Below are 24,058 nucleotides of genomic sequence, written 5' to 3'. Positions count from 1 at the left end.
AGGAGTCTTCAGCTGATTATTTGTGTTTACATCGGAATGTCAGATGTACGGTAATAGTACAATTTAAGAAAAATAGTGCTGCAGCACTGATTGTGACTGCCTTGCATCTCATAATGGAATCTCCTGATATACAAGCGAAATATCAGAAATTAGCGTCAGAATATACTAAGGTAAGACTAACTAATAGAATTGCGTACGTTGATGTTAAAATCAGGCGAGCAGGGGGTTGAAGGGGATTTTAAGTCTGTTGATAATTGTAGATATCTTGTTTATCCTGACTTTGATTGATAATATTTTTTAACGGAAATTAAGTTTTTGTGAACATTGAAAGGCATAGGCGGTACTGTAATTAGAAAATGACACGTAAGCACAAATATAATGGCGTATGATGTGAAACACCTGAAACTTGCAAGAAATTCGCTGTAAATGTAATTGTGTCATGCTTACGTCATTAGATTGATCTGTTACTATATATGACCAGAGTAGCCTTTCAAAAGATGGGTGCATAATTGCTATTGTCACAATTGTGTCCATCTTTGACATACTTTATTCCATTCTTGCCTAAGTATAACATGTCATTCTTTGCTCATTTTCGTGACTTTGACACTTGGTTTCTGTCTCTTGTAATCCCAATATTGTTTCCTTTATCATACCTTTTTATAGAACCATGTTGTTCTTCAGCTGTGCATATGAGAAGTCCCTCTAAAATTTATCCTTACTACAGTTAGTCCTTGTTATACGGTACATATTCGTTCCTGAAAACCTTACCGCAAATTGAAATTACCGTATACTAAACCCATTATAACATGTAATAATAGGATATGGCAGATGTACTTTCTCCCTGCTCTTTCCTCTTCAAAATATCTAGCGGATACTGTATCTGTGAATTTTTCTTACTGTAAATAGAATCAAGGGTAGTACATACATATATATACCAAGGCTTTTTCCCCCTTACAAGGAAGGTAGCCAAAAAGGAAAAGGCATAAAATCATTCCCACCCATTCCATCCCTGAATGCACTCCACACCCCTCCACCCTCCCTCTCATCTTAGCACCTCCTGGATGACGGGTCATCCCTGCACCTTGTCCACTGCCCTGGGTCAGAAGCATTGTCGCAAGACACAGCACATCCACAGCAAGGCCACTTCATTAAATCGGCGACCTCCCCACTCCGTCCCCCCATGCATAAAGGAGAAGACAGAGAGAAATCCCTTTAGGCTCCATCAAAATTTGCTCACACATACTACCTCATCCCCCATCAAGGGTAGTAATTACCAAATACCATAACTGTGAATTTACCAGATAAAGAATTACCGTATAAGGAGGACTCACTGTCCTCATCAAAAGTATGCAGCGCCTTCTCCCTGTGGCCACATATTCATGACAAAAATAGGAATCATTTTCTGAGATGAAATTATGTGGATAGAATGTATCTGGCAACCCCTTACTGTCACACTGGGCCAGTAGAGTGGAATGTGAGGGAGAGCCCAGCCAGTCACTTCCACACTGCAGTAGGAAGAGCATTTACAAGTAACCCCTTTCCTTGGGACCTTGCCCTTTTTGACACTGGTTTTCTTCATTTCCCTAGGGTATGTATGATTACCACAGCTCCTACAAAGGAATTAACTAAAGAAATGATTGCCCAAATCATTAGACTAAAGAAGGCAGGCCATGGAACTAAAGAAATCAGTGAACTGTTGAAGATGGTATAGTCCAAAATCAAGAGATACATGGTGCGATTTCAGGAGGGAGGTAGGCTGGAGATACCATCCCAGAAACCTAGGATAGGGCATCCTAAGAAAATTTCTCCAAGGGTTTTTGAGAATCTTAAAGCATTCTTGAGAGTCAAATCCACTAAAATAAAAAAGCAAAATCTATGAAGTAAAAGTTTTCTTAGGACCCCCTGCACCAGGTTACTGGGATGGTATTTCCAGCCCTCCTCCTTCCTGAAATCACACCAAGTATCTCTTGACTTTGGACTTGGCTACCTTCAACATTTCACTGATTTCTTTAGTTCCGTGGCCTGCCTTCTTTAGAACATTGATTTTGTCAATTATTTCTTTAATTAACACCTTTGTAGAAGCCTTGGTAATGATACGGACCCTGTGGAAATGAAGAAAATCAGTGTGAAAAAAGGCAAGGTCCAGAAGAGAGGGGTTACCTGTAAATGCTCACCCAATGGCAGTGTGGAAGCAACTGGCTGGGTTCTCCCTCACATTCCACTCTGTTGGCCCAGTGTGACTGCAGGGAAATAGCTGATACATTCTATCTACATAATTTCACCTCAGAAAATGCCTTCCTATTTTTGTCATATACAGCCACAAAGAGTAGGCACCACATACTTTTGACAAGTATGTTCTTATGTGTGACCCATTCTATATTTATGTTTGTTGATTAATTAATTTCTATTGGTGTAATGAGGAATAGACATTTGGGGATGGATGCTAAGAGGAGACTGTATGAAGGAGTAATTGTGCTAACAGCACTGTATGGGGCAGAAACATGGAACATAAGAGAGGAAGAGAGAAGGAGTTTGAATGTGTTTGAGATGAGGTGTCTGAGAAGTATGATGGGGGTTACTAGGCTAGATAGAGTGAGAAATGAGGAGGTGAGGAGGAGAACGGGAGTGGAAAGGGAGTTGTGAGATAGGGTTGATGAAAGAGTATTAGGATGGTTTGGACACATGGAAAGAATGAGTGAAGAAAGACTAGTAAAAGAGATATGAAAGGCAGATGTGGAGGGAGTGAACATGAGGGGACGTCCTAGGATGAGGTGGATGGATGGGGTGAAGGGGGCTTTGGGGAAGAGGGGAATATCTGTTGAGGAAGGACGGGAGAGGACAGAAGACAGGGGTGAATGGAGAATGGTTGTATATGGATGATGATGTGATGCATGAGGTGGAATGGGCAGGGGGATGGGGTGTGAGGTAGTATGTGTGAGCAAAATTTGACGCAGCCCTAAGGGATTTCTCCCCATCTTCTCTTTTTATGCATGGGTGGACGGAGAGGGGGGTCGCCGATTTAATGAAGCGGCCTTGCTGTGGATGTGCTATGTCTTGCGACACTGCTTCTGACCCAGGGCAGTGGACAAAGTGCAGGGATGACCCGTCATCCAGGAGGTGCTAAGATAAGAGGGAGTGTGGAGTGTATTCAGGGATAGAATGGGTGGGAATGATTTTATGCCTTTTCCTTTTTGGCTACCTCCCTTGTAAGGGGGAAAAAGCCTTGGTATATGTATGTATGATGTTTTTATCAAAAAAGAAATTATTATCTCATGTTTTGCACCAAGGGATTGAAGGAGGAAATCATATTTGTAAACAGGATCTTCAGGATTCCTGTGCCCTTCTGAACAAATACTCAGAATACTGGAGGTTTCACCATTAGGCTTCTGTTTGAAACTGTTAATAACAGTAGTATTTATTTATTTTATTTTTGTATGGTTGATAATGAAAGGCTCTCATTGAACTGTAAATCCATCATCCTTGTGCTCCTAGAATAAATGAGTTAATTATCATCATATGTACATATCTCTTTCTCTCCCCCTTTTCTTTCCCTTTTCTTTCTCTTTTGCCTTTTTCTTTCCCTTTTCTTTCTCCATTTTCTCTCTGTCTTTTCTCTCTCTCGATCTCTCCCTCCCTTTCTCTCTCTGTCTCCCTTTTCTCTCTCTGTCTCTCTTTTCTCTCTTTTCTCTCTCTGTCTCTCTTTTCTCTCTCTGTCTCTCTTTTCTCTCTCTGTCTCTCTTTTCTCTCTCTGTCTCCCTTCTCTCTCTCTGTCTCCCTTCTCTCTCTCTGTCTCCCTTCTCTCTCTCTCTCTCCCTTCTCTCTCTCTCTCTCTCTTCTCTCTCTCTGTCTCCCTTCTCTCTCTCTCTCTCTCTCTCTCTCTCTCTCTCTCTCTCTCTCTCTCTCTCTCTCTCTCTCTCTCTCTCTCTCTCTCTCTCTCTTCTTTCTCTCTCTCCCTTCTTTTTCTCTCTCTCCCTTCTTTTTCCCTCTCTCCCTTCTTTTTCTCTCTCTCTCCCTTCTTTCTCTCTGTCTCCCCGAAAATAGATACAACTTAGATAACACGTTTTTAGAGAAATCTGTGTGCGAGAGGGACTTGGGAGTTCTGGTGAGTCTGGACCTTAAAACCAGGAAGCAGTGCATTAGCACCAGAAATAAAGCTAACAGAGCATTATGCTTCATTGCTAGAATGGTAACGAATAGAAGTGCAGAGGTAATTATTAAACTCTATCTAGCGATAGTTAGACCCATCCTTGACTATGTGGTACAGTTTTGGTCTCCGTCCTACAAAATGGACATAAATTCACTAGAATCAGTACAGAGAAGAATGACCAAAATAATACATGGACTCGGAAATTTGCCTTATGAAGAGAGGCTTAGGCACCTAAGCTTACACTCTCTGGAAAGACGCAGAGTGCAGGGTGATCTAATAGAAGTGTTCAAGTGGATCAAAGGCTATAACAAGGGTGAAGCAAACAAGGTCATCATAATAAAACAACAGGGCAGGATTTGCAGTAATGGGTATAAACTGGGCAAATTTAGATTTAAGAAGGAAATAGGCAAGAATTGGTTTACTAATAGGGTGGTCGATGAATGGAATAAACTTAGTAACCATGTCGTAAGCGCTGAAACTATCAGTTGTTTTAAATTACGATTAGACAACTTTATGGATGGGGATGACAGGTGGTGATGGATACGGAGCTGCCTAGTGTAGGCCTTATGGTCTCTTGCAGTCTCCTTTGTTCTTATGTTTCTCTCTCTCTCTCTCTCTCTCTGTCTCTGTCTCTCTCTCTCTCTGTCTCTCTCTCTCTGTCTCTCTCTCTCTCTCTCTCTCTCTGTCTCTCTCTGTCTCTCTCTGTCTCTCTCTGTCTCTCTCTGTCTCTCTCTGTCTCTCTCTGTCTCTCTCTGTCTCTCTCTCTCTGTCTCTCTCTCTCTGTCTCTCTCTCTCTGTCTCTCTCTCTCTGTCTCTCTCTCTCTGTCTCTCTCTCTCTGTCTCTCTCTCTCTGTCTCTCTCTCTCTGTCTCTCTCTCTCTGTCTCTCTCTCTCTCTCTCTCTGTCTCTCTCTCTCTCTCTCTCTCTCTCTCTCCTCTCTCTCTCTCTCTCTCTCTCTCTCTCTCTCTCTCTCTCTCTCTCTCTCTCTCTCCTCTCTCTCTCTCTCCTCTCTCTCTCTCTCTCTCTCTCTCTCTCTCTCTCTCTCTCTCTCTCTCTCTCTCTCTCTCTCTCTCTCTCTCTCTCTCTCTCTCTCTCTCTCTCTCCCCTCCCTCCCTCCCTCCCTCCCTCCCTCCCTCCCTCCCTCCCTCCCTCCCTCCCTTCTCTCAATTTGTTTTTCTGTCTCTCTCTCTCTCTTGTCTTTCCGTGTCTCCTTTTCTTTTCTTATTCTTTTTCTTCCTCAACACCTTGCCAAGAGATTCCCATAGCTGCACAATCTTGTTCAGATGAACTGTGGGACTTGTAACTGATGTGACAGCAATGTTAACATGTTGCATGATATTACCTATATTGTTTTCCTTTAACAGTTGCGAGCACAGAACCAGGTCCTGAAGAAGGCAGTTGTTGAGGAGCAAGGAAAGACTTCACAGTTGACTGTAAGTGAAAAATTAATGAATATCATTCAATAATATATTTTAAGTTGCATAGGGTTCTTAAACAATAGGTAGAATTTAGTTTCAAGATGTTTTGTTCTTGAGTTATTTCCTAATAACTTAGGGTATGTTGTATGATGTTTGAATAGAACCTACCAAGTTTGTTTCACTTTCTGTAACACAGCATTTTATTTTGTTTTATTTTATTTATTTACTTTTTTTTGTAGAAGTGCAAGTGCAGAACTGACTTGGAAATCCCCATATACCCCGATATAGATATCACATAAGTGACACATACATCATTTCACAGATAATGCAAAGATCATGATAAGAATAAGAGATGAGGAGGACTGTAGGTTGCAATGATTATTTAGGTAACATATGCCTGAGGTCAAGAATGTAAAATTAATTTCAGTGTCAGAAAATATCAAGTATTGGAAATGGGTACTTGCTCAAAAGGCCATCATTGAATTGTTCAGAGCGAAATGAAACAGTTCAAAAACAAAAAAGGAGAAAAATCTGGGAATGTGTCATCTGACACACATATCTCTAAGATTTTTGGGGAGGAAGATGCACTAAACTCTGGAAAAACACAAGAGTAGCTACAGCTCAAGCCAAGACTATAAGTGAATTGAAAACTAGGTAAGCTCATTGGAGAAAAATAGAACCACATGCATGCAACTCGCTTATTGTATAAGTACAGAATAGTATTACAGTTAGGTAAATAAAGTTATCAGCAGTATTGAAAGAGCTGTGCAGATTTTATAGTAATTACATGACAGGAGGTGCTAAGATAAGAGGGAGGGTGGAGGGGAGTGGAGTGTATTTAGGGATGGAATGGGTGGTAATGATTTTATGCCTTTTTCTTTTTGGCTACCTCCCTTGTAAGGGGGAAAAAGCCTTGGTATATGTATGTATATGACAGGGATGTCTTTTTTATTAAGAATCATTATTCAGCATTATTGATGTGATTTACTCTGTGAAACAAGTTTTCACCTTTGTTGTAAAAATAGGTCTTCATTAATTGTAATGAAATATATTTCATAGGTAAATAGAATATATATATTTTTATTCATCATTCTAGTAGTAAATCTATAACATATATATTTCTTGTTTGTCATTCTAGGACTTGATTAAATTAAGGGACCAATCTCTTAGAAGAGCTGAGCAAGAAATTGATTCACTCAATTTTCGTAACCAGCAACTTACCACCAGATTAAGTTTATTGCAGGATGACCTTGAAGAGCTGCAGGTTTGTCATATTTTGATGTCATTTCATAATTATATCAGATAATATAAATCTATTTGAGTAGTTATTCATGATTTATAGTTGAATGCTATTTAGTAATACATGCTGGCTGGTGGGAAGGTAGTTGAAAGGAATGGATTATGTAGTAAACCCAAAAGTTCAGAAGAGAGTATAATGGAAAAGAAATTGGGGATGGATGTTAAGTGGAGAAAAAAGAAAAGTGAGGGGGGCAGAAAGGTACTTAAAGTGAGCAAGTTGTATAAGAGGTAGAAAGAGAAAAGATACCAGGTAAAGCTGAGAGAGGTATGGAGTGTATTGAAAGGTAAATGAAAAATGGGGGTATATGAAGAACAGGAATATTTCAAGGAGGAAGTTTGCAAATGTGGTGTGTGGGATGAGGAGGATATGAGAGGCATTGGTGTCAGGAAAGAAACGAGAATATGAAAAATTTATACAGAGAAGAAGGTAGAAGGAACATACAAGGTAAGGGAGGCCAGGAGGATAACAGATGTAAGATGTGTTTGATGGAGAATTTTATAGAGAATAAAGTTATGTTATGGAAGGAAGTGAGAAGAGTGAGTGGAGCTGAGTTGGATAGAGAGAAATGTAAAGGGGCAATTGGACAGATGTTAATGGGAATGAAGGTTGTCATTGGAAGATGGGTAGTGTGTTTCAGGGCATTCTTAAATGTAGGGGACAATATTCCCTCCACTTTTTCACATAAAGGGGGAACCTATGATTAACAAATGCTCCTTTCCTACTACTACTACTACAAGTCAGTTACACAGAAACACTTCCGCACTGATACAATATGGACAACAGTCCAACTTTTTTTGCTTGAGAGATCTTTGGGGAAGCCTTAGGAATATTGACAGACACTATGAGCTTGTGAGTTTCCTGTCAGTGAAAGTTGAAGCAGCAGTTGTTTTTATAGTAGCCCTCAGAAGGAGCAATAATTTCATATTTTGTTTTGGTGTTGTATCTTACAGTTTAAGAACAAGAAATCTTGGCCGAAAGGTGAGGCTTCATCAGATGTAACTCCTTATAATTCGGTGCTCACTGAAGAATTACAGGTAAAGCTTGTGGCATGCTTAGGGATTCACCATGGTACTGATAAAAAGTATTTTTTCTTTAGATATAGCTTTACAAATAAGTTACACTTAATTATCAAGGTAAAATTCAATTGTACTCCAGGCAAAGATTCAAGAGAATGCTAAACTGCATGCTCAGTTATCCGAGACCGAGAATAGGTATGTTGCCAGAGTGGCTGAGCTGGAAGTTCGGCTTCAGGAAGCAATGGTTCATACTGAGAAGCAGAAAGAATATTTAAATAAACAACAGGAAGAATCCAAGGTTTGTTTAAGCAAGCATATGATAGAAAATAGTTTAACAATTTTGCTAATAATTTGTTGTTTATGTAGGAATAAAGATATTTTTATTTTCATAATTTTATATGAAATGCTTCCATAACTTTATAATAATAAGTAGTGCAACAATTTTTGTAATAGATTGATTTTTGTGTAGGTATGGAGATGTTTTTGTTTTTCTATACTTTTATATGAAATACACTACTTTCATAACTTTATATCTGCAGAAGCTTCAAGAGAAAATAGAGTCTGAAAGGTCACACTTAGAGTTTGAAGCAAAGCGTAATGAAGGATTGCTCAAGAGTGCACATGAAGAAATTGACATGTTGCATGAAAAACTTGGGGAAAAGGAAGTAAGGGAGAATGAAGTGGTGTCCTGTAGTAAATCAGAACAACAGAAAAAAAACATCCCATTCTCAGACAAAAGTTAGTTCATTTTTGTACTCATTTGATGGTGAAAAATTAATTATTTGTTGTGGTGAAATTGTTTGTATATCTGATGTTATTTTTAACACTTTAATCATTTTTAGAGCAGTCTCATGCACAGAGAAATAATTTTCTTGTACCAGAAATTACAGAATTGAATTCTCTTAATGTGCCAAGCCAAAGCGGACGAGGACAGTTGACTGCTCGAAGTCTTGTGGAACAATTTGGGGGTCTGGTCTCAGACCTGTGTAGAGCATTCATTAATTTCAATGACAACTATGTTCATCGGATTGAGTTTATTATGCCCGAATCTTCAGTTAAAGAAAAGGTATTCATGGATGCATCAGTTTAATGAAGTATTGAAATTTATAGATTTTATTTTATTCATTTATTTTTATTTTTTTTTTTTTCTTAAGAGGATAGGTGCATGTATAATGGAAACTGAATATATTTTGTTAAACCAGCTGGTTGGCTTAATTCTGTTAGTATTTGATTAGGATAATTTACATTCAGAGCTATTATTGTTTGCTACATAAATTTCTTGAGTGGATAAGAATAGGATGAAGTAGGGGGAGCTTCAGCTGTCGAGCCCTGCCATGGAAGTGCTGTGGCTTGGAGCATTAATTTAGATCTGGAAAGAGACAAGGAGGATCCTTCATCCACTAGTAGGATGAGGGGATCAGTCTCTGGTTGTCACTTCTCCTTATGTGAAAAGGTGAAAGAAATACAGATATAGTTGATAGAGATTGTATGCCTGGTCCAGAGACTGAGTAGTCTAGGTGTTGACAGGATTTGAGGGTTGGCAGAGCAGAGAGTTGATTCTCTTTTATGTCAGTCTTGTAGGACAAGAACTAACAGGAAACTGTCAGTGGTCCCTCCAGGAATGAATACATTGTTAATGAGTAACCCCTCATTTAGATTGATTTGGATTTTCACGTTTTCCAAAGTCCACAGCTGTAAACATTTCCATATATTCATATTTTTACGATTAATTATTCGAGCATCTTTGGTTTCTTTCAGCTAATGAGACACATGGTTAGTTCGAGAGGTTGTTGGTCCACGCTGGACACGACATACAACTCATTGGCTGAGAATGCAGCAAGCGAAGGCTTTGTTGCCTTGGAGACTCTCTCAGGTCTTCACACAGTCAGTGCCAGTTTTACGGCATGTCACGCTCACTTTCAGAAGATATTGCCACCTTTCAAGCAGTTGTAAGGATAATAGATTTTCTTTTCTTAAAAATAATCAGACATACTTTTCAGTAGGGCTTTGTAGAATTTCTTAGGATAAAATTTTGTGAGTCTTGTAAACATTATTTACTCAAATTGATCTAAGCCAAAGAATATTACCAAACCACTTTTGTTTTAGTATTGAAGATGCATGCAAGAATAACAACTTCAGTGGTGAGTTGGAGAAACTCACAAAAGATTGGAGTTGTGCATATAGTCGAGTGATATCAGCATGGGGAGCCCTGTCATCATACATATCTCTCACTGCCCAGCAAAGTAAGTCTAAACATGGAGAGTTTCAAGTATTTAGGGTCACATATGGTTATGAATGGAGTGGAGTTGGATGTGGATTATGGAAACAAGTACGTGTCTTCATGGAGTGAAATGTTATGAGAAATAATATTTGAAGATGAGTACAAAGAGAGAGTTGTATGAAGGAGTGATTGTACACATGGTGCTAGATGGAACAGACTTTGAATACAGACGCTCCTCAACTTACGTTTTAGTTACGTTCCGAACGGCCGAACGTAAGTTGAAAATGAACGTAAGTTGTTACTGTACTATACATCCATAAATTCTATTACCGTATCTTATAAAACACCCCTAAATAATTAATTATACACATAACATTGTAAAATAATAACAGTCTGTCGTTTGTGCAATGTAAACAATGGACGCAGCGTCATGTGTAAGTATCGCTTGAACTACGGAGAGCGCGCTAAACTAAAAAATTCACTGAAAAAAAAATTTACAATTTTTTTTTTACAGTCAGTTCAAACGTAAAATCAAAAAACGTAAAACGAATGAACGTAAGTAGAGGAGCGTCTGTATTAGGAAGGGAAAGAGAAAGAGATCAATGTTTCTGAGATGAGGTGTGTGGGAAATATAATAGGTAATACAAGATTGGATAATGAGAAATGTGGAGGTGAGGTAGAGAGCAGGGATAGGTAGGGAGCTGTTGGATAGGGTGACATGGGTACATGGATAGAATGAATGAGGAAAGACCAATAAACAAGAATATTGAAAACCGAAGTGGATGGAGTGAGCTTAAGAAGAAGACTGAGAAAACGGTAGATGGATAAAGTGAAGGGGGGCTTTGGATGCGCACAGAATGTCTGTCGAGTATGGAAAAGGAAGTACAAAAGACATTTACTCCAATCCCTATAACATATTTTGCATTGTAACCACATGTTATTGTTTGCCATCATATAATATGATTAACCTTTCTATATTTATTACAAATATTTATGTTGGTAATTTTGGCTACATTCATGTGACTTACACGTGTACTGTTTACTCACTCAAGGTGTGCCACATGCCAATCTACCCCCGAATGCCCAGGGGCACTTGCTCAAGCTCTTCAGTGCCAGGCTACAACATCTCAATGTGGCTGTTAAAGGTGAGACAAATAACACAGTATTATCCATATAGGCTAATATAAATGCCTGCCTCAAGTGGTACCAAAAGGCCTTATCACCTCGTATAAGTGGGTTACCCAAAGGAAAGCATTCACTTAGATGATACTCCCAGGCATAGTTCCAGAAGAGCAAGGATTCCCTTAACACACAAGAATCACATTAGTCAAACTTCAAGTCATCATCCAGCAGTGAAAGAGTATTAACTCAGAATTGTTCTGGAAATGGACACTGCATGCCCCAGACGTAGACACTAAATAGAAGATACAAAACACAGTATCTTTTAGATCCTAACATTCACACAACACATGTAACAGTACCAAGTTTCTTCACAAGCCATTGTGGGTCAGCTTAGTTGTTGTTTCCATGTATTTTGCTGTGAGTATTCTGAGAGAACTGGGGCAACAGATGGATTGCACTGATGGTATGTGTGAACTGGATTTTGATTCAGTGCCATTAGTTAATAGAAAGGAAGATAAGGATTGTCTTTTCTCACTTGCAAAATGGAGGAGGAACAGGAAGTTGATGAAATACTGTATTGGGAGTGGTCTGAGACTAAAGACAGAGTGCCCTTCAGTTGGAGATGAGAGGAGATTGTGAACTTGTATTGAAAGACTGGGAGCCAAGACTCGATTCTTCTCCTCTGAAGAGTGATGGCACACTGTGCAGGTGTTTCCCACCACTACATGACATGATGGTGAGAGATGTGTGTCAAATGGTGAAAATATTGCATGGTTCCTATCTCTCTCCCTCTGTCAGTCTCTCTTAGTTTGTCTCTCTATCTCTATTTCTATCTACCTCTCTCTCTCTCTCTCTACCTCTCTCTCTCTCTCTACCTCTCTCTCTCTCTCTCTACCTCTCTCTCTCTCTCTCTCTACCTCTCTCTCTCTCTCTCTACCTCTCTCTCTCTCTCTCTACCTCTCTCTCTCTCTACCTCTCTCTCTCTTTGAAAAGTATAGATTCCTTGTCAGTAATAAATATTTCCGTGTTGGGTGGTAACCCAAATGAGGATGGGCTGGCTTGACTGTTGTGTGTCTCTGGTGTGTTTTTCTTTTCTGTGTATAGGTCAGGAATCTGAGAAATCTAGGGATACAGGGATGACCCATTATCCATGAGGAGCTAAGATGAGAGGGGGGAAAGGGTGGTGGATGGGAGAGGAGTGGGTAGGGATGAAATGGGTGGGAATGGATGCCTTTTGACTTAGCTACCTCCCTGATAAGGGGGAAAAAGCCCTTGGATGGATAAATAGTGTATAGGCGTAGTGGTACTTGTCTTAGAATAAAATTATTCGACCCAGAAACAGACAACGCATGCCTACAATAATTAGTGACACAGAAAATTATTTTACACAGCTAAATATTAACTAAGTACAAACAACAGTTCATAACTTCTTTGAGTGCCCTGCCATCCTGTGAGTTGTTGTTGATGTTGTTGTCCTTTGATTGTTTGGCCTAACAGTTCCGTCTCCCTGAGGGGCTTTTGTCGGATACTTGAGTTTCGATCTCTTGCAAGAGAACAAAGACAACAGATTGGTGGATTTATTCATTATGTAGAAAGATGAATATAAAGTATTTACATTGGTGTCAGGTTCAGTGTTGGTAATTGTTACTAGCTTTGTGTTGCATTATATATGAATTGCTTTAACACTTATAACTGGATTTGGTGAGATTTCATTATTGGTTTTTCTAACCACAACATTGAAGAAAGTTGTAGGTTTTATGGCAACCAGTTGTGTGGTAAGTGGGATCATTTTTCTTTTGTTTACAGTGGCACAAGCTTCTCCGTTTTCATCTTGAAGAAGTTGAATGAAAACTTGGCGATTGTAGATTTGTTTACCCTGAAGGGCTAAGCAACATCAACCATTCTTTGTCCATTCCTCAACATGTTGATGACTTCTTTTTTGTTTGCCTGTCAACCCCTATCTTTTCTTCAGTAATTAATCACTAGGTAACCCATTTTGTGACATGATAGTAGATGCAGTATGATGGGAAAAAAGTCACCAAGGCAGCTAGTGGTGCTGTGGTTTGGAGAGGAATTTTCAACGAGGTATGCTGGAAAATGCGCAGTCTGACATCAGTAAAGACTAAGCCAATGGGAATCAAGTTTAGCTTAGCTAAACCACACAAGTGTTTTGGGTGTTGACATGCAGCATATTGCAATTGATGAAGATATATTGGTGTCCCCATGCTGCATATGAATCCTGCTAGCAAAATCTTCATTGCACCTGATACAAATGCATATGTTCTTTGCCTGTCGATTTCTTTTGTTTTGGATGGAAACAAGGCATAGAACGACACTAAGGACACTAGACCATTGATTTCCAGCTTCTAGCACTTCATATTATATGGTAAATTCTCTTTTTCTTTTCTTTTTTTTTAATGTAGGAGCAAGTAGTGCATGGCAGAAATTACTGACACATGAAAAAGATCTTCCATCTGTTGAACTTCAAGCCAAAGAAGCCAATGAAAAAGTCATGTCTTCTTTTGTGACAATGTCTGTTGCTGTTGGCAAGGTAACATTCAATCCAAAGGATTTTCTTTGATGATATTTATGTGAGTGTGAATGTATTGTCTCTGTACACATTTAATTCTGTATATGATAAGATTATTTGAATGACTTTACATTAATTTTTTGCAGTACAGTTTTATTTTGGTCATCACAAAGTACCTGAATTTCTTTTATAAAATATATAAGTTTTACCATGAAAATCATCAATATTTCTGCTATTCATGAATTGAATTCACCTAAAACAGTTTAAACTTTCATATTTTCTTATTTAAGTACTGACTCTTTTTGTTGAATTAGTTTTAATTTTTTTTTTCTAGATGTCAGCTCTTTTTGGTGAACAAGTTCTTCATTGTTGGAGTCAGGGAGGGTCTTCTCCATCCACTCCTTCTTCTCCTCATCCATCTGTAGCACAGTTTTATCAGAGAGCAGTCACCTACATGACAGCGACTGCACAGGTTAGTTTTACATTATCTGCATGGTTCATTAAATTCCGTGCTACAAATCTCACTGTCCTAGCCTCCCATTAGGGGGAAGTTTGTGACATTAAACCTAATCAACATTAATATGATAAGGTTTGTGAAGCAGCAATTCGGAATTCAAATGAGACATGAAGAAAGAGCCTAGATATTTTTATAATAGTGTTTAACCTCTTCTGTTCGATGATGCCTATGTAAGCATCATGAGGTGCAAGTGGATATACAAGGATGCTGGTGTTGGCATCTTGATTATACTTGTACTTATTTTGTGGTTGTAGCTGAGTGACCCCTGAATTCTGTGAACTGGCTTGGTCACTTATTCTGTGTTGATTATTACTCATTGAAAGAGAATGAGTAGTACAGCAGTTACTTTATATTCTGTACCATGAGTATTGTGATGCATCAATCATCGTACCTCAGGCAGCCGATGCTGTGTATGAGAATTTGACTTATATTGAAGAGGTTAAGAATAAGGGGGGTCACCTACATGTCAGAGAAACTTAGAGGTGATGCAGAGAGCTGGCAGATGGTTTTGATCAAAGAATATTGTTGGTTTGGGCACATGGAAAGAATAAGTGAGAAAAGACTAGCTATAAGTGTGGAAGGCAGAAGTGTATGGGGGAACCTTCAGGGAAAGACCAAGAATGAGGCAGGTGGATGGTGTGATATGGACATTGGATATAAGAGGAATATCTGTTGAGCAGGAAAGGGTGAGGGGAAGAGGTAGGTGTGAGTGAAAGAGATTTTGTGAGTGGATGAGGAAAGGATGGGACCTGAAGGAAATTCTCAACCGGTTTGTAATTTCTTGAGTGAATGCAGGGGTTGGTGGAATTGCCATGTAGTGAAGCAGTAGGGGTACACCAGCTTTGGCTGTTTGACCCTTGTGTGGAGGTGCTGTGTCTTGTTGCATTGCCTCTGAGCAGAGCAGTTAGCAGGGAACAAGAATGATCCTTCATCCATAAGAAGCTAAGATGGATGGGATACCAAATGAATTTTCAGATGAATGTGCGAGGGCAAAGAATGGGTAAATGTTTTGACTTGGCAACACTTTCTATAATGGGGAAAAGACCTTTAGTATATATAGCCTATATATGATATTCATGTAATGACCTTCCTACCCTGTGTCCATAACACATCTCCATTGTGCTCTCATCATAGAATGACCTAACAGTATCAGCAAAACACCAGACCTGCAAGGTTGCTGCCAGAAGGTGTTGCATACCTTGCAGTGTTCTCATATGTGATATTGGGCTACTAGAGAAATGCATTTTGCCATTGTGATAGCTATCTATCTCTATACCAAGGGCTTCTCCCCTACAAGGTAGGTAACCAAGTCAAAGGTGTCCACCTACTCCCACCCATTCCACTCTCATCCACCACCCTTATTTCTCATTTATCTTAGCTCCTCATGGATGAAGAATCATCCCTGTCTCCTGCCCACTGGCTGGGGCGGAAGCACTGCAGCAAGACACAGCACATCCACAGCAGTTTTGTTTCACTTACAAGCCCCCATCCTCCCTCTCTTCATCCCCCCCATGTGGAAAATAGAGAAGATGGAAAGAAATCCTGTCAGGCTGCATCAGAAATATCCATGCACAATCATTCTCCACTTGCATCCATCCCCTGTCTTCTCCCTTCCTTGCTCAACAGACATTCCCCTCTTGCTCAAAGTCCCTTTCATCCCATCTATCCCTCTTATCTTTGGTCATCCCCTCAAGTTCACTCCCCCAACCTCTCCTTTCCACACCTCTTTTACTAATCCTTCTTCACTCATTCTTTCCATGTGTCCAACCCTTCCCAGTATTCTTTCATCAGCTCTATCTTCCTTCTCCTTTTCCATTCCAATGCTTTTCCTCACCTTGTTTCTCACTCAATCCAAACTTGTAACCCGTACCATGCTTCTCAGACATTTCATTTCAAAGACATTTAAACTTCTCTCTGCCTGTCTTAAATTCCAAGTCTCAGCCTCATACAGTGTCATAATTATAATCACCCCTTCATATAATCTCCTCTTTGCATCCATTTCTAGATTTCTCATCACTTTTCAATTCCCCAAGATGTTTACTTGCTTCTCTCAATCTATAGTTTATCTCTGCCCCCATTCCTCTATTTCCTACCACATGTGACCTCAGATACTTAAAACTGTCCACTTCCTCCTTCCTCTCTCCTTTAAGACATACTTCCAACATAACATTACTGTTACCCACATTTACCTTCAACTTTTTTCTATCACATATTCCCTCCTCTGACACTGCCAAAAGTGCAGTGTTGTCCACAAACAACAACTGCTTTACCTCTCACTTCTCTCCACTATCTTTAACCATCTCCAATCCCCTGCCCATTACCCTTGCATTTACCTCCCATGCTACCCCATCCGTGTACACATTGAATAGCCATGGCAACATAATACAGCCCCATCTTTACCTCAAACCACTCACTTTCCACTTCCAGTCCATACACAGGTGCTACTACTCTCATAAAAATTCTTGACTGCCCGGAACAGCTTTCCCCCAGTCCCATATATCTGCAATACCTCCCACAGTGCCATCATGTCCACCCAGCCATAAGCCTTCTCCAAATCCATAAAGGCCCAAAAAACATCCTTACCTTTTGCCAAAGTCTTCTCACAAATCTGCCTTACCACACAAATCTGATCCATGTATCCTGTACCTTTCCTAAACCCATACTGCTCCTCACCAATTACTCCCTCTGTTCCTCTCTTGATCATCTCATTTAAAACCTTCATAAGCCTTTCCAACTACAAAATTTACACATGATATACTGATCCCTTTAAAACTACTACATTCACATTTGTACCTGTTTTCTTTGTAAAGTGGAACCATAAAGGCACTCCTCCAGTCCTCCAGCACTCTCCCTGTGGGATGCACATTTTGGACATCATACACAAGCACAAGGCAAACCCCATGTAAGCCACTGCCCCAATGGGCATCAGTGACCATGCATCTGGCCTCAATAACAACACTAAAGTGACAGTGCTTAACAAACTAAATTCTTATTTCAACCAATTATATTAATGTTATACTTTATAAGCCTCATTTGACATGTGCTCTGTATTGTTACATCTAAGTGATGTGTATATCCCATATATGTAATTATTTATTAATATTTATGAGGAAATGTAATGTTTCAAATATGTATGTTTGTACTATAACTATGGGTGACATCTTGGTTGATTATGGCCAAATCCTGTGTCACTGCTATGAGACTGAGGGGAGAGGGTACTAACCTCAATGTAAGCATTTTAGAATCTGACAGAATGGGTATCCCTGGGCAGGTGCCAGAAGGCAAAAACACAGCTCACTGGTTAAATACATAAAGACTCGTTCATCCTTGTGTGACAGGGTTATACACTCAAAGCTCATTGGATAATACAAGGGGGCAAATTTTTACCTAGCATAATGATGAGGGAGTCATATGAGAGGTACAAAGAAAAGAGAAGTAAAGCACAATATAAAGGAGGCAAAGAAGAGAGCAGATGTGAAATGAGGTAAGAGTATGACAAAAATTTTAAGGAAATAAAAAGATGTTTTGGAAAGAAAATAAGAGAGGAAGAAGAGTAGAGAAGAAGAGGTAAAATGTGCAGATGGAGAGATGATAATGGAAGAGAAGGCAGTAAGAGCAAGATGGGCAGAGTATTTTAGGGAGTTGCTAAATGTGCAGGAGGATAGGGAGGGAAAGATAGTTGCAGTGGGAAGTGCTAAGAAAATGACTGTGATGAGTGAGGAAAATGGAGGAGAAATAAGGAAGGATAAAGTGAAAGCAGTTGTTAAGATGATGAGAGCAGGTAAGGCACCTGGTCTGGATGGATACCATGCAGAATGTCTGAAAAAAGGAGTTACAGTGATGGTGGACTGGTTGGTGAGGTTATATAATGTTTGAGAGAGGGTAGAGTGCTGGAGGACTGGAGAAGAGCCTGTATAGTTCCACTTTACAAGGGAAAGGGGGACAAGTGTTAGTGTAGTAGTTTCAGAGGGATTAGTTTGTTAAGTGAAGTTGGGAAACCTTATGGGAGGATCTTGATTGAGAGGACTAGGAGAGGAACAGAGGGAGTAATTGGTGAGGAACAGTGTGGATTTAGGACAGGTAGAGGTTGCGTAGATCAGATTTTTGTGGTAAGACTGATAGGTGAGAAAGCTATAGGAAAAGGTAAGGATGTTTTATTGGCTTTTGTGGATCTGGAAAAGGCTTATGACAGGGTAGACAGTAAGGCACTGTGGGAGGTTTTGCAGATATATGGGATAGGAGGAAAGCTTCTAGGAGCTGTCAAGAGTTTTTACAAAAGTAGTAGAGCATGTGTCAGGATTAGAAATGGAGAGAGTGAGTGGTTCAAGGGGAAGGTGGGACTTCATCAGGGATGTGTTATGTCACCCTGGCTGTTCAACTTATACATGGATGGGGTGGTGCGAGAGGTAAATGCAAGGGTAGTGGGTCAGGGATTGGAGATAGTTAAAGAAAATGGAGAAAAGTGGGAGGTGAGCCAGCTGTTGTTTGTGGACGACACTGTGCTTGTAGCAGGATCAGAGAAGGGATTGAGGAAGTTGGTGACAGAGTTTGGGAAAGTGTGTGAAAGAAGAAAGTTGAAGATAAATGTGGGTAAAAGTGAGGTGATGAGATGTACAATGGGTGAAAGTGGCAGCAGACTGGAAGTGAGCATTAAGGGAGAGACTGGAGGAAGTGGATAGTCATAGATACTTGGGTGCAAATGTGGCATGTTAATCAGAGGTTGGATGTGCATTGTCACGTATTGTCATGTTTCTGTTTAATTGTACTCATGTGTCTTGGGTGGTACATTGTTTTTATATTGCCGATTTAATTAAGTGGCCTTGCTATAGATGTGCTGTGTCTTGAGACACTGCTTCTGACCCAGAGCAGTGGGCAAGATGCAGGGATGACCCATCATCCAGGAGGTCCCAAGATAAGAGAGAGGGAAAGGGTGGAGGGGAGTGGAGTATGTTGGGAATAGAATGGGTGGGAGTGTTTTTTTATGTCTTTGTTTTTTGGCTACCTCCCTTGCAAGGGGGAAAATCCTTTGGTATATGTATATAAAGTTAAGTTAAATATTTTTCTGTTCCCCATGTCCTCACAGCAGGGTGGTGACCTTGATCTGTTTTCTTAATTGTTTGAACCCAGTAATAGACATAGGGTCTAAGGGTTTCTATTTTACGTAATGGTAGTTTAATATATTTTCTTGATGTTACAAGCCCCTGAGCTTCACAAGGCCGGTGGATCTTTTTGTATGCTAGAGGGGTTTGTAACATTATGCATAAAGGACAATAGTGAAACAATATACAGGAAAACACTTCTTTTATTAACTTGAATGTAAGAAAGATACATGGTGCAGTGCTAATGGCATATCTAGCATACTGAACATAGAGACTATATTTCCATGCATTGTGCAGTGAACAGTGCTTAGTGTTAGTGTTCCATGTGTAGTGCAGTGATTGTCTAGTGCTGATATAGAGTTTGTATATCACTAACCCCAAGTACATGACACCCATACCATTTCTCTCTCTCTCTCTCTCTCTCTCTCTCTCTCTGTCTGTCTCTCTCTCTCTCTCTGTCTCTCTCTCTCTCTCTCTCTCTCTCTCTCTCTCTCTCTCTCTCTCTCTCTCTCTCCCTCTCTCTCTCCCTCCCTCTCCCTCTCCCTCCCACATCACCTGTCACCTCTGCAGGGCTACTTAGTGTCAACATGTATGTCCCCACCTACCATACAACAGCAGGCACTCAAGACCATTGCCATGGAAGTTGCTGGGAATGTAGGCATTATGCAACTGCTCCAGCTTCTTCATGAGAGACAACAAGAGGATGCTGAATGACGTGCATAGAAGAGACTGGAATGCCATGAAGATAGAGAGGAGTTAAGGGAACTGCTAATGGCTCTTTCCGGTCAGCAGCCACTGGTGACATCATGAGAGATGTCACCATTTACTACACCCGCTCCCAAATGCACCCCACCCACCAAATCCATCTTCCACCTGGAGACCGAGTTGGATTGACTATCATGCCCTACCTACCCCTTATCCACACCCTTCGCCCCCATCAGGAGTATGGACTCGGGCATGGTACTTTACCACCATTGACGCCCTGCATGGGTATTGGCAAATGCAACTGACTGAGCTAGACCAACCACTCACTACATTTATAATGCCATATGGCCACTACAAGTACTTGCGTGGTCCACTGGGTTTCGTGACAACCAATAATGCCTTCTGCCTCTGAGGAGACATGACACTACAGGGTGTCCCCAATTGTGTGAAGGTGGTAGACGACGTCCTTGTATATGACAAAGATTACCTCACCCACTCTCTCCATGTCAACACTGTGCTGGCCAGGTGCAGAGCGAATGACATCACTCTCAATGCCGAGAAGTTCATCCTTGCTGCCCCTGCTGTGAAGTTCTGTGGGTTCATCCTGTCTGCCAGTGGAATTGCCATGGACCCAGAGAAAGTATGAGCCATCACAGACTTCCCTACACCAGCCAACATTACTGATTTTGGGTCGTTTATGGGCTTATTCAACCAGCTAGCAGAGTTTTCCCAATATACCCACAGCTGCCTAACCTTTAAGGCCTCTAATGAGCCTGTGACATGCATTTAAGCCTTTTGCAAGGTCAAGGAGTCTTTATCAAGTCCACCACATCTGGCAATATTTGACCCCTACCTGCCCACCACCCTCCAGACCAACACCTCACGCTTAACCTTTTCCATACGATGACGCCTACATATGCATCATGAGGAGTGAGTGGGTACATGAGGATGCCGGTGTATGCGTCTTGATTGTATTTATTTTGTAGCTGTAGCTGAGTGACCCCCGAATTCTGTGCACTGCCTTCATCACATTTTCTGTGTTTATTATTACTTGGTGAAAGAGAATGAGTAATATGGTAGCAATTTTATATTTTATAACACGAGTATTGTGATACATAAATCATCGTACCTCAGGCATCAGATGCTGTATGTGAGAATCTAACTCATATTGAAGAGGTTAAACAGCATCACCTACACTGCTGCAGGACCACGAAGGAGGCCGCCTCCATCTGGTCCAATGTGGGTCCCATTTCCTAATTGATTCAGAGATGTGTTATGCCACTATCAAGCTGGAGATTTTAATGACAATATGAGCATTGCACAAGTGCAGTTGCTACCTGAAAGGACTTTAGAACTTCGAACATGTGACTGACCACTGCCTGCTCATACCTATAGTGAACCAGTATATCTCCAACGTTGTGAAGAACCCTCGCCTGCAGTGCCTCAAGGAAAAGCTGTTGCTGTATGTGTTCACAGCATGATGGTGTGCAGCCAAATTGCTGTGCATTCCCAAAGCATTGGCCCATTGCCCATTTAACTACCCAAGTAACGATGATGAAATGCTACATGATGTATCTGTCAAGATTATGGTTACACTCGGAGCCATACAGTCACTCGCTGAGCCCAACACACAGACTGTGAAAGGAGACATCAGGATGGAGGGGCTTCATCATGGAGCACATGCAGATGATGAGGTGTACACCAGTCTGCTCAAATGCATACATCACAGCTTTCCCAACCATCTATACAACCTCCATTCATCACTCCTACCCTTCAGGAAGATTTGCAGTAAGCTCTACTGTGACAGCAACTTAGTGCTCCACAATCCATGCATCGTAGAATCCACAGCATTACATAAATCCATGCTGACATGCCCACATATCAGCCATCATGGAATCGAGGCCACCAAGCGCTGAGTGCAGCAGACAGTGTTCTGGCCAGGCATTAACACTGACATCACAAATGTTTTCCTCGCCTGTGTTGCCTGCCAGATGCTCTTGCCCAGCCAGCAGCAAGAGGAATACTTGAATTATGACAACCCAACAAGACCATTTGAGTCCGTGTCAGCAGACCACTTCTCAGTAATGGGGAAGTTCCTCATCATTGGTGACTGTCTGTCATGTTGGCCCGTTGTCATCCCAAGCAGTTGGGACACTACTGCTGCCGCCACTATATGCCACTTCAGGAGCTACATTCATGACATGGACACCCTTGTGCACCTTAGGACCGATGGAGGACCCCAGTTTACAAGTTGCACATTCAGCGAGTTCCTGAAACACAGGGGAGTCAAGCATGTGAAGACATCACCTCATTACACACAGTCCAATGGCCACACCAAAGAGGCAGTCATATCCATCAAACGCCTCATAATGAAGGTTGCCCCATCTGGCAATATTGACTGCAAGGAGTTTGATCAAGGCCAGCTTGAGATACAGAACACCCCAAACCACACTGGTTGTTCCCCAGCTCAAATTTTGTATGGGTGTCCTCTCCATACATGTGTCTTAGCACACCCTGCATCATTCAGGCAGGAATGGCAGATTGAAGCAGACGTATGTGACCACTGTGCACAGGCATGGGTATAAGATGTCATAACCTGCTAAAACCAGTGTACTTGTACACTGCCCGCCCTTGATGTTACCCAGCAGGTCCAACTACAAGATCCCACATCTAAGGTTTGGGACAAGGTGTGATGGTGATAGTGGACATTAGGTCACACCATACACTGTTACCACATTCACCCGTTGAATGGCCATCTCCTATGGCGTAACAGACACCACTTGCAACCAGCAGTACTCATTGTACATGACTCTGCATCTGTTTTAGATGAGTCTCAACCACTAAATCCTTGCCATTCTAGCCACCTCAGAGCCAAGGCCGGGAATAAGCCGAGCAAGTCAGCTTAAAAGGGGGAAAGAGGTGTAGGACGCAGATATGAGACATCATACACCTGACAACAAGGGTGCCCCAAGTATCTTGTAAGCCACTGCCCCAATGGGCATCAGTGACCATGGATTTGGCCTTATTAACAGCACCAAAGTGTCAGTTCTTGACAAACTATATTCTTATTTTAGCTTACATTACATTGCTTTTATACTTTATAAGCCTCAGTTCACATGTATTGTACTATGCATGCATGTAGAACAACAGTGAAACAATACGTGGAACAATACTTCTTTTATTAATCCGAACATAAGAAAGATACACTCCCCTCCTTTAGACACTAGGTAGTTTACTATTATTGTGTGCCACCTGACATTGCAATCTACATACATATACCAAAGACTTTTTCCCCCTTACAAGGGAGGTAACTAAAAAACAAAGACATAAAAACCATTCCCACCCATTCCATCCCTAATACACTCCACTCCCCTCCACCCTGTACCCTCCCTCTTATCTTGGCACCTCCTGGATGATGGGTCATCCCTGCATCTTGTCCACTGCCCTGGGTCAGAAGCACTGTCACAAGACACAGCACATCCACAGCAAGGCCACTTCATTAAATTGGCAACCCCCCCTCTCCATCCCCTCATGTAGAAAAGAAGACAGGGAGAAATCCCTTTGGGCTGCATCAAATTTTTCTCACACATACTACCTCACCCCCATCCCCCCATCCATTCCACCTCATGCATCACAACATCATCCATATACAACCATTTTCCATTCACCCCTGTCTTCTGTCCTCTCCCATCCATCCTCAACAGACATTCCCCTCTTCCCCTTGTTGCTATACTTTATTTTGAGGTCCATTACAATTCTATTTTATAATAGCATATAGAATAGAATTGTAATGTACCTCAAAATAAATTATAGGAACAAGGGACACCTTTACTTGTAGGAATTACTTTCATTCACACAAAGGCAGAATGCCAAAATATCCTTTGTAAAGTAAAGTGATATGTCATTAGAAGCTACCATAGTATGGAAAATTGAGAAGGTTGTCAGTGGGAGCATTGAGAGAAATGTACAAAACAGTAATTAGTC

At 40.9% G+C, this 24,058-nt stretch overlaps 1 protein-coding gene across 1 annotated transcript in view; it reads left to right on the top strand.

Moving 5' to 3' along the window:
* The window catches only part of LOC143027097 (protein phosphatase 1 regulatory subunit 21), a 31,946-nt gene continuing 7,888 nt past the window's right edge, over positions 1-24,058 (top strand). Inside the window, exons 1-12 of the mRNA XM_076188065.1 lie at positions 1-170; positions 5,511-5,579; positions 6,703-6,828; positions 7,815-7,898; positions 8,020-8,178; positions 8,420-8,618; positions 8,762-8,946; positions 9,639-9,829; positions 9,987-10,123; positions 11,154-11,246; positions 13,647-13,774; positions 14,088-14,225. Coding sequence (XP_076044180.1) covers positions 114-170; positions 5,511-5,579; positions 6,703-6,828; positions 7,815-7,898; positions 8,020-8,178; positions 8,420-8,618; positions 8,762-8,946; positions 9,639-9,829; positions 9,987-10,123; positions 11,154-11,246; positions 13,647-13,774; positions 14,088-14,225 — 1,566 coding nt within the window. The 5' untranslated portion in view covers positions 1-113. The remainder of the gene's footprint in view (positions 171-5,510; positions 5,580-6,702; positions 6,829-7,814; positions 7,899-8,019; positions 8,179-8,419; positions 8,619-8,761; positions 8,947-9,638; positions 9,830-9,986; positions 10,124-11,153; positions 11,247-13,646; positions 13,775-14,087; positions 14,226-24,058) is intronic.

Source organism: Oratosquilla oratoria, chromosome 7 (genome assembly GCF_046742065.1).
Source record: "Oratosquilla oratoria isolate Oo_2021 chromosome 7, ASM4674206v1, whole genome shotgun sequence".
NCBI classification, from domain to species: Eukaryota; Metazoa; Arthropoda; class Malacostraca; order Stomatopoda; family Squillidae; genus Oratosquilla; species Oratosquilla oratoria.
This window is presented reverse-complemented; position numbering and strand designations above follow the sequence as displayed.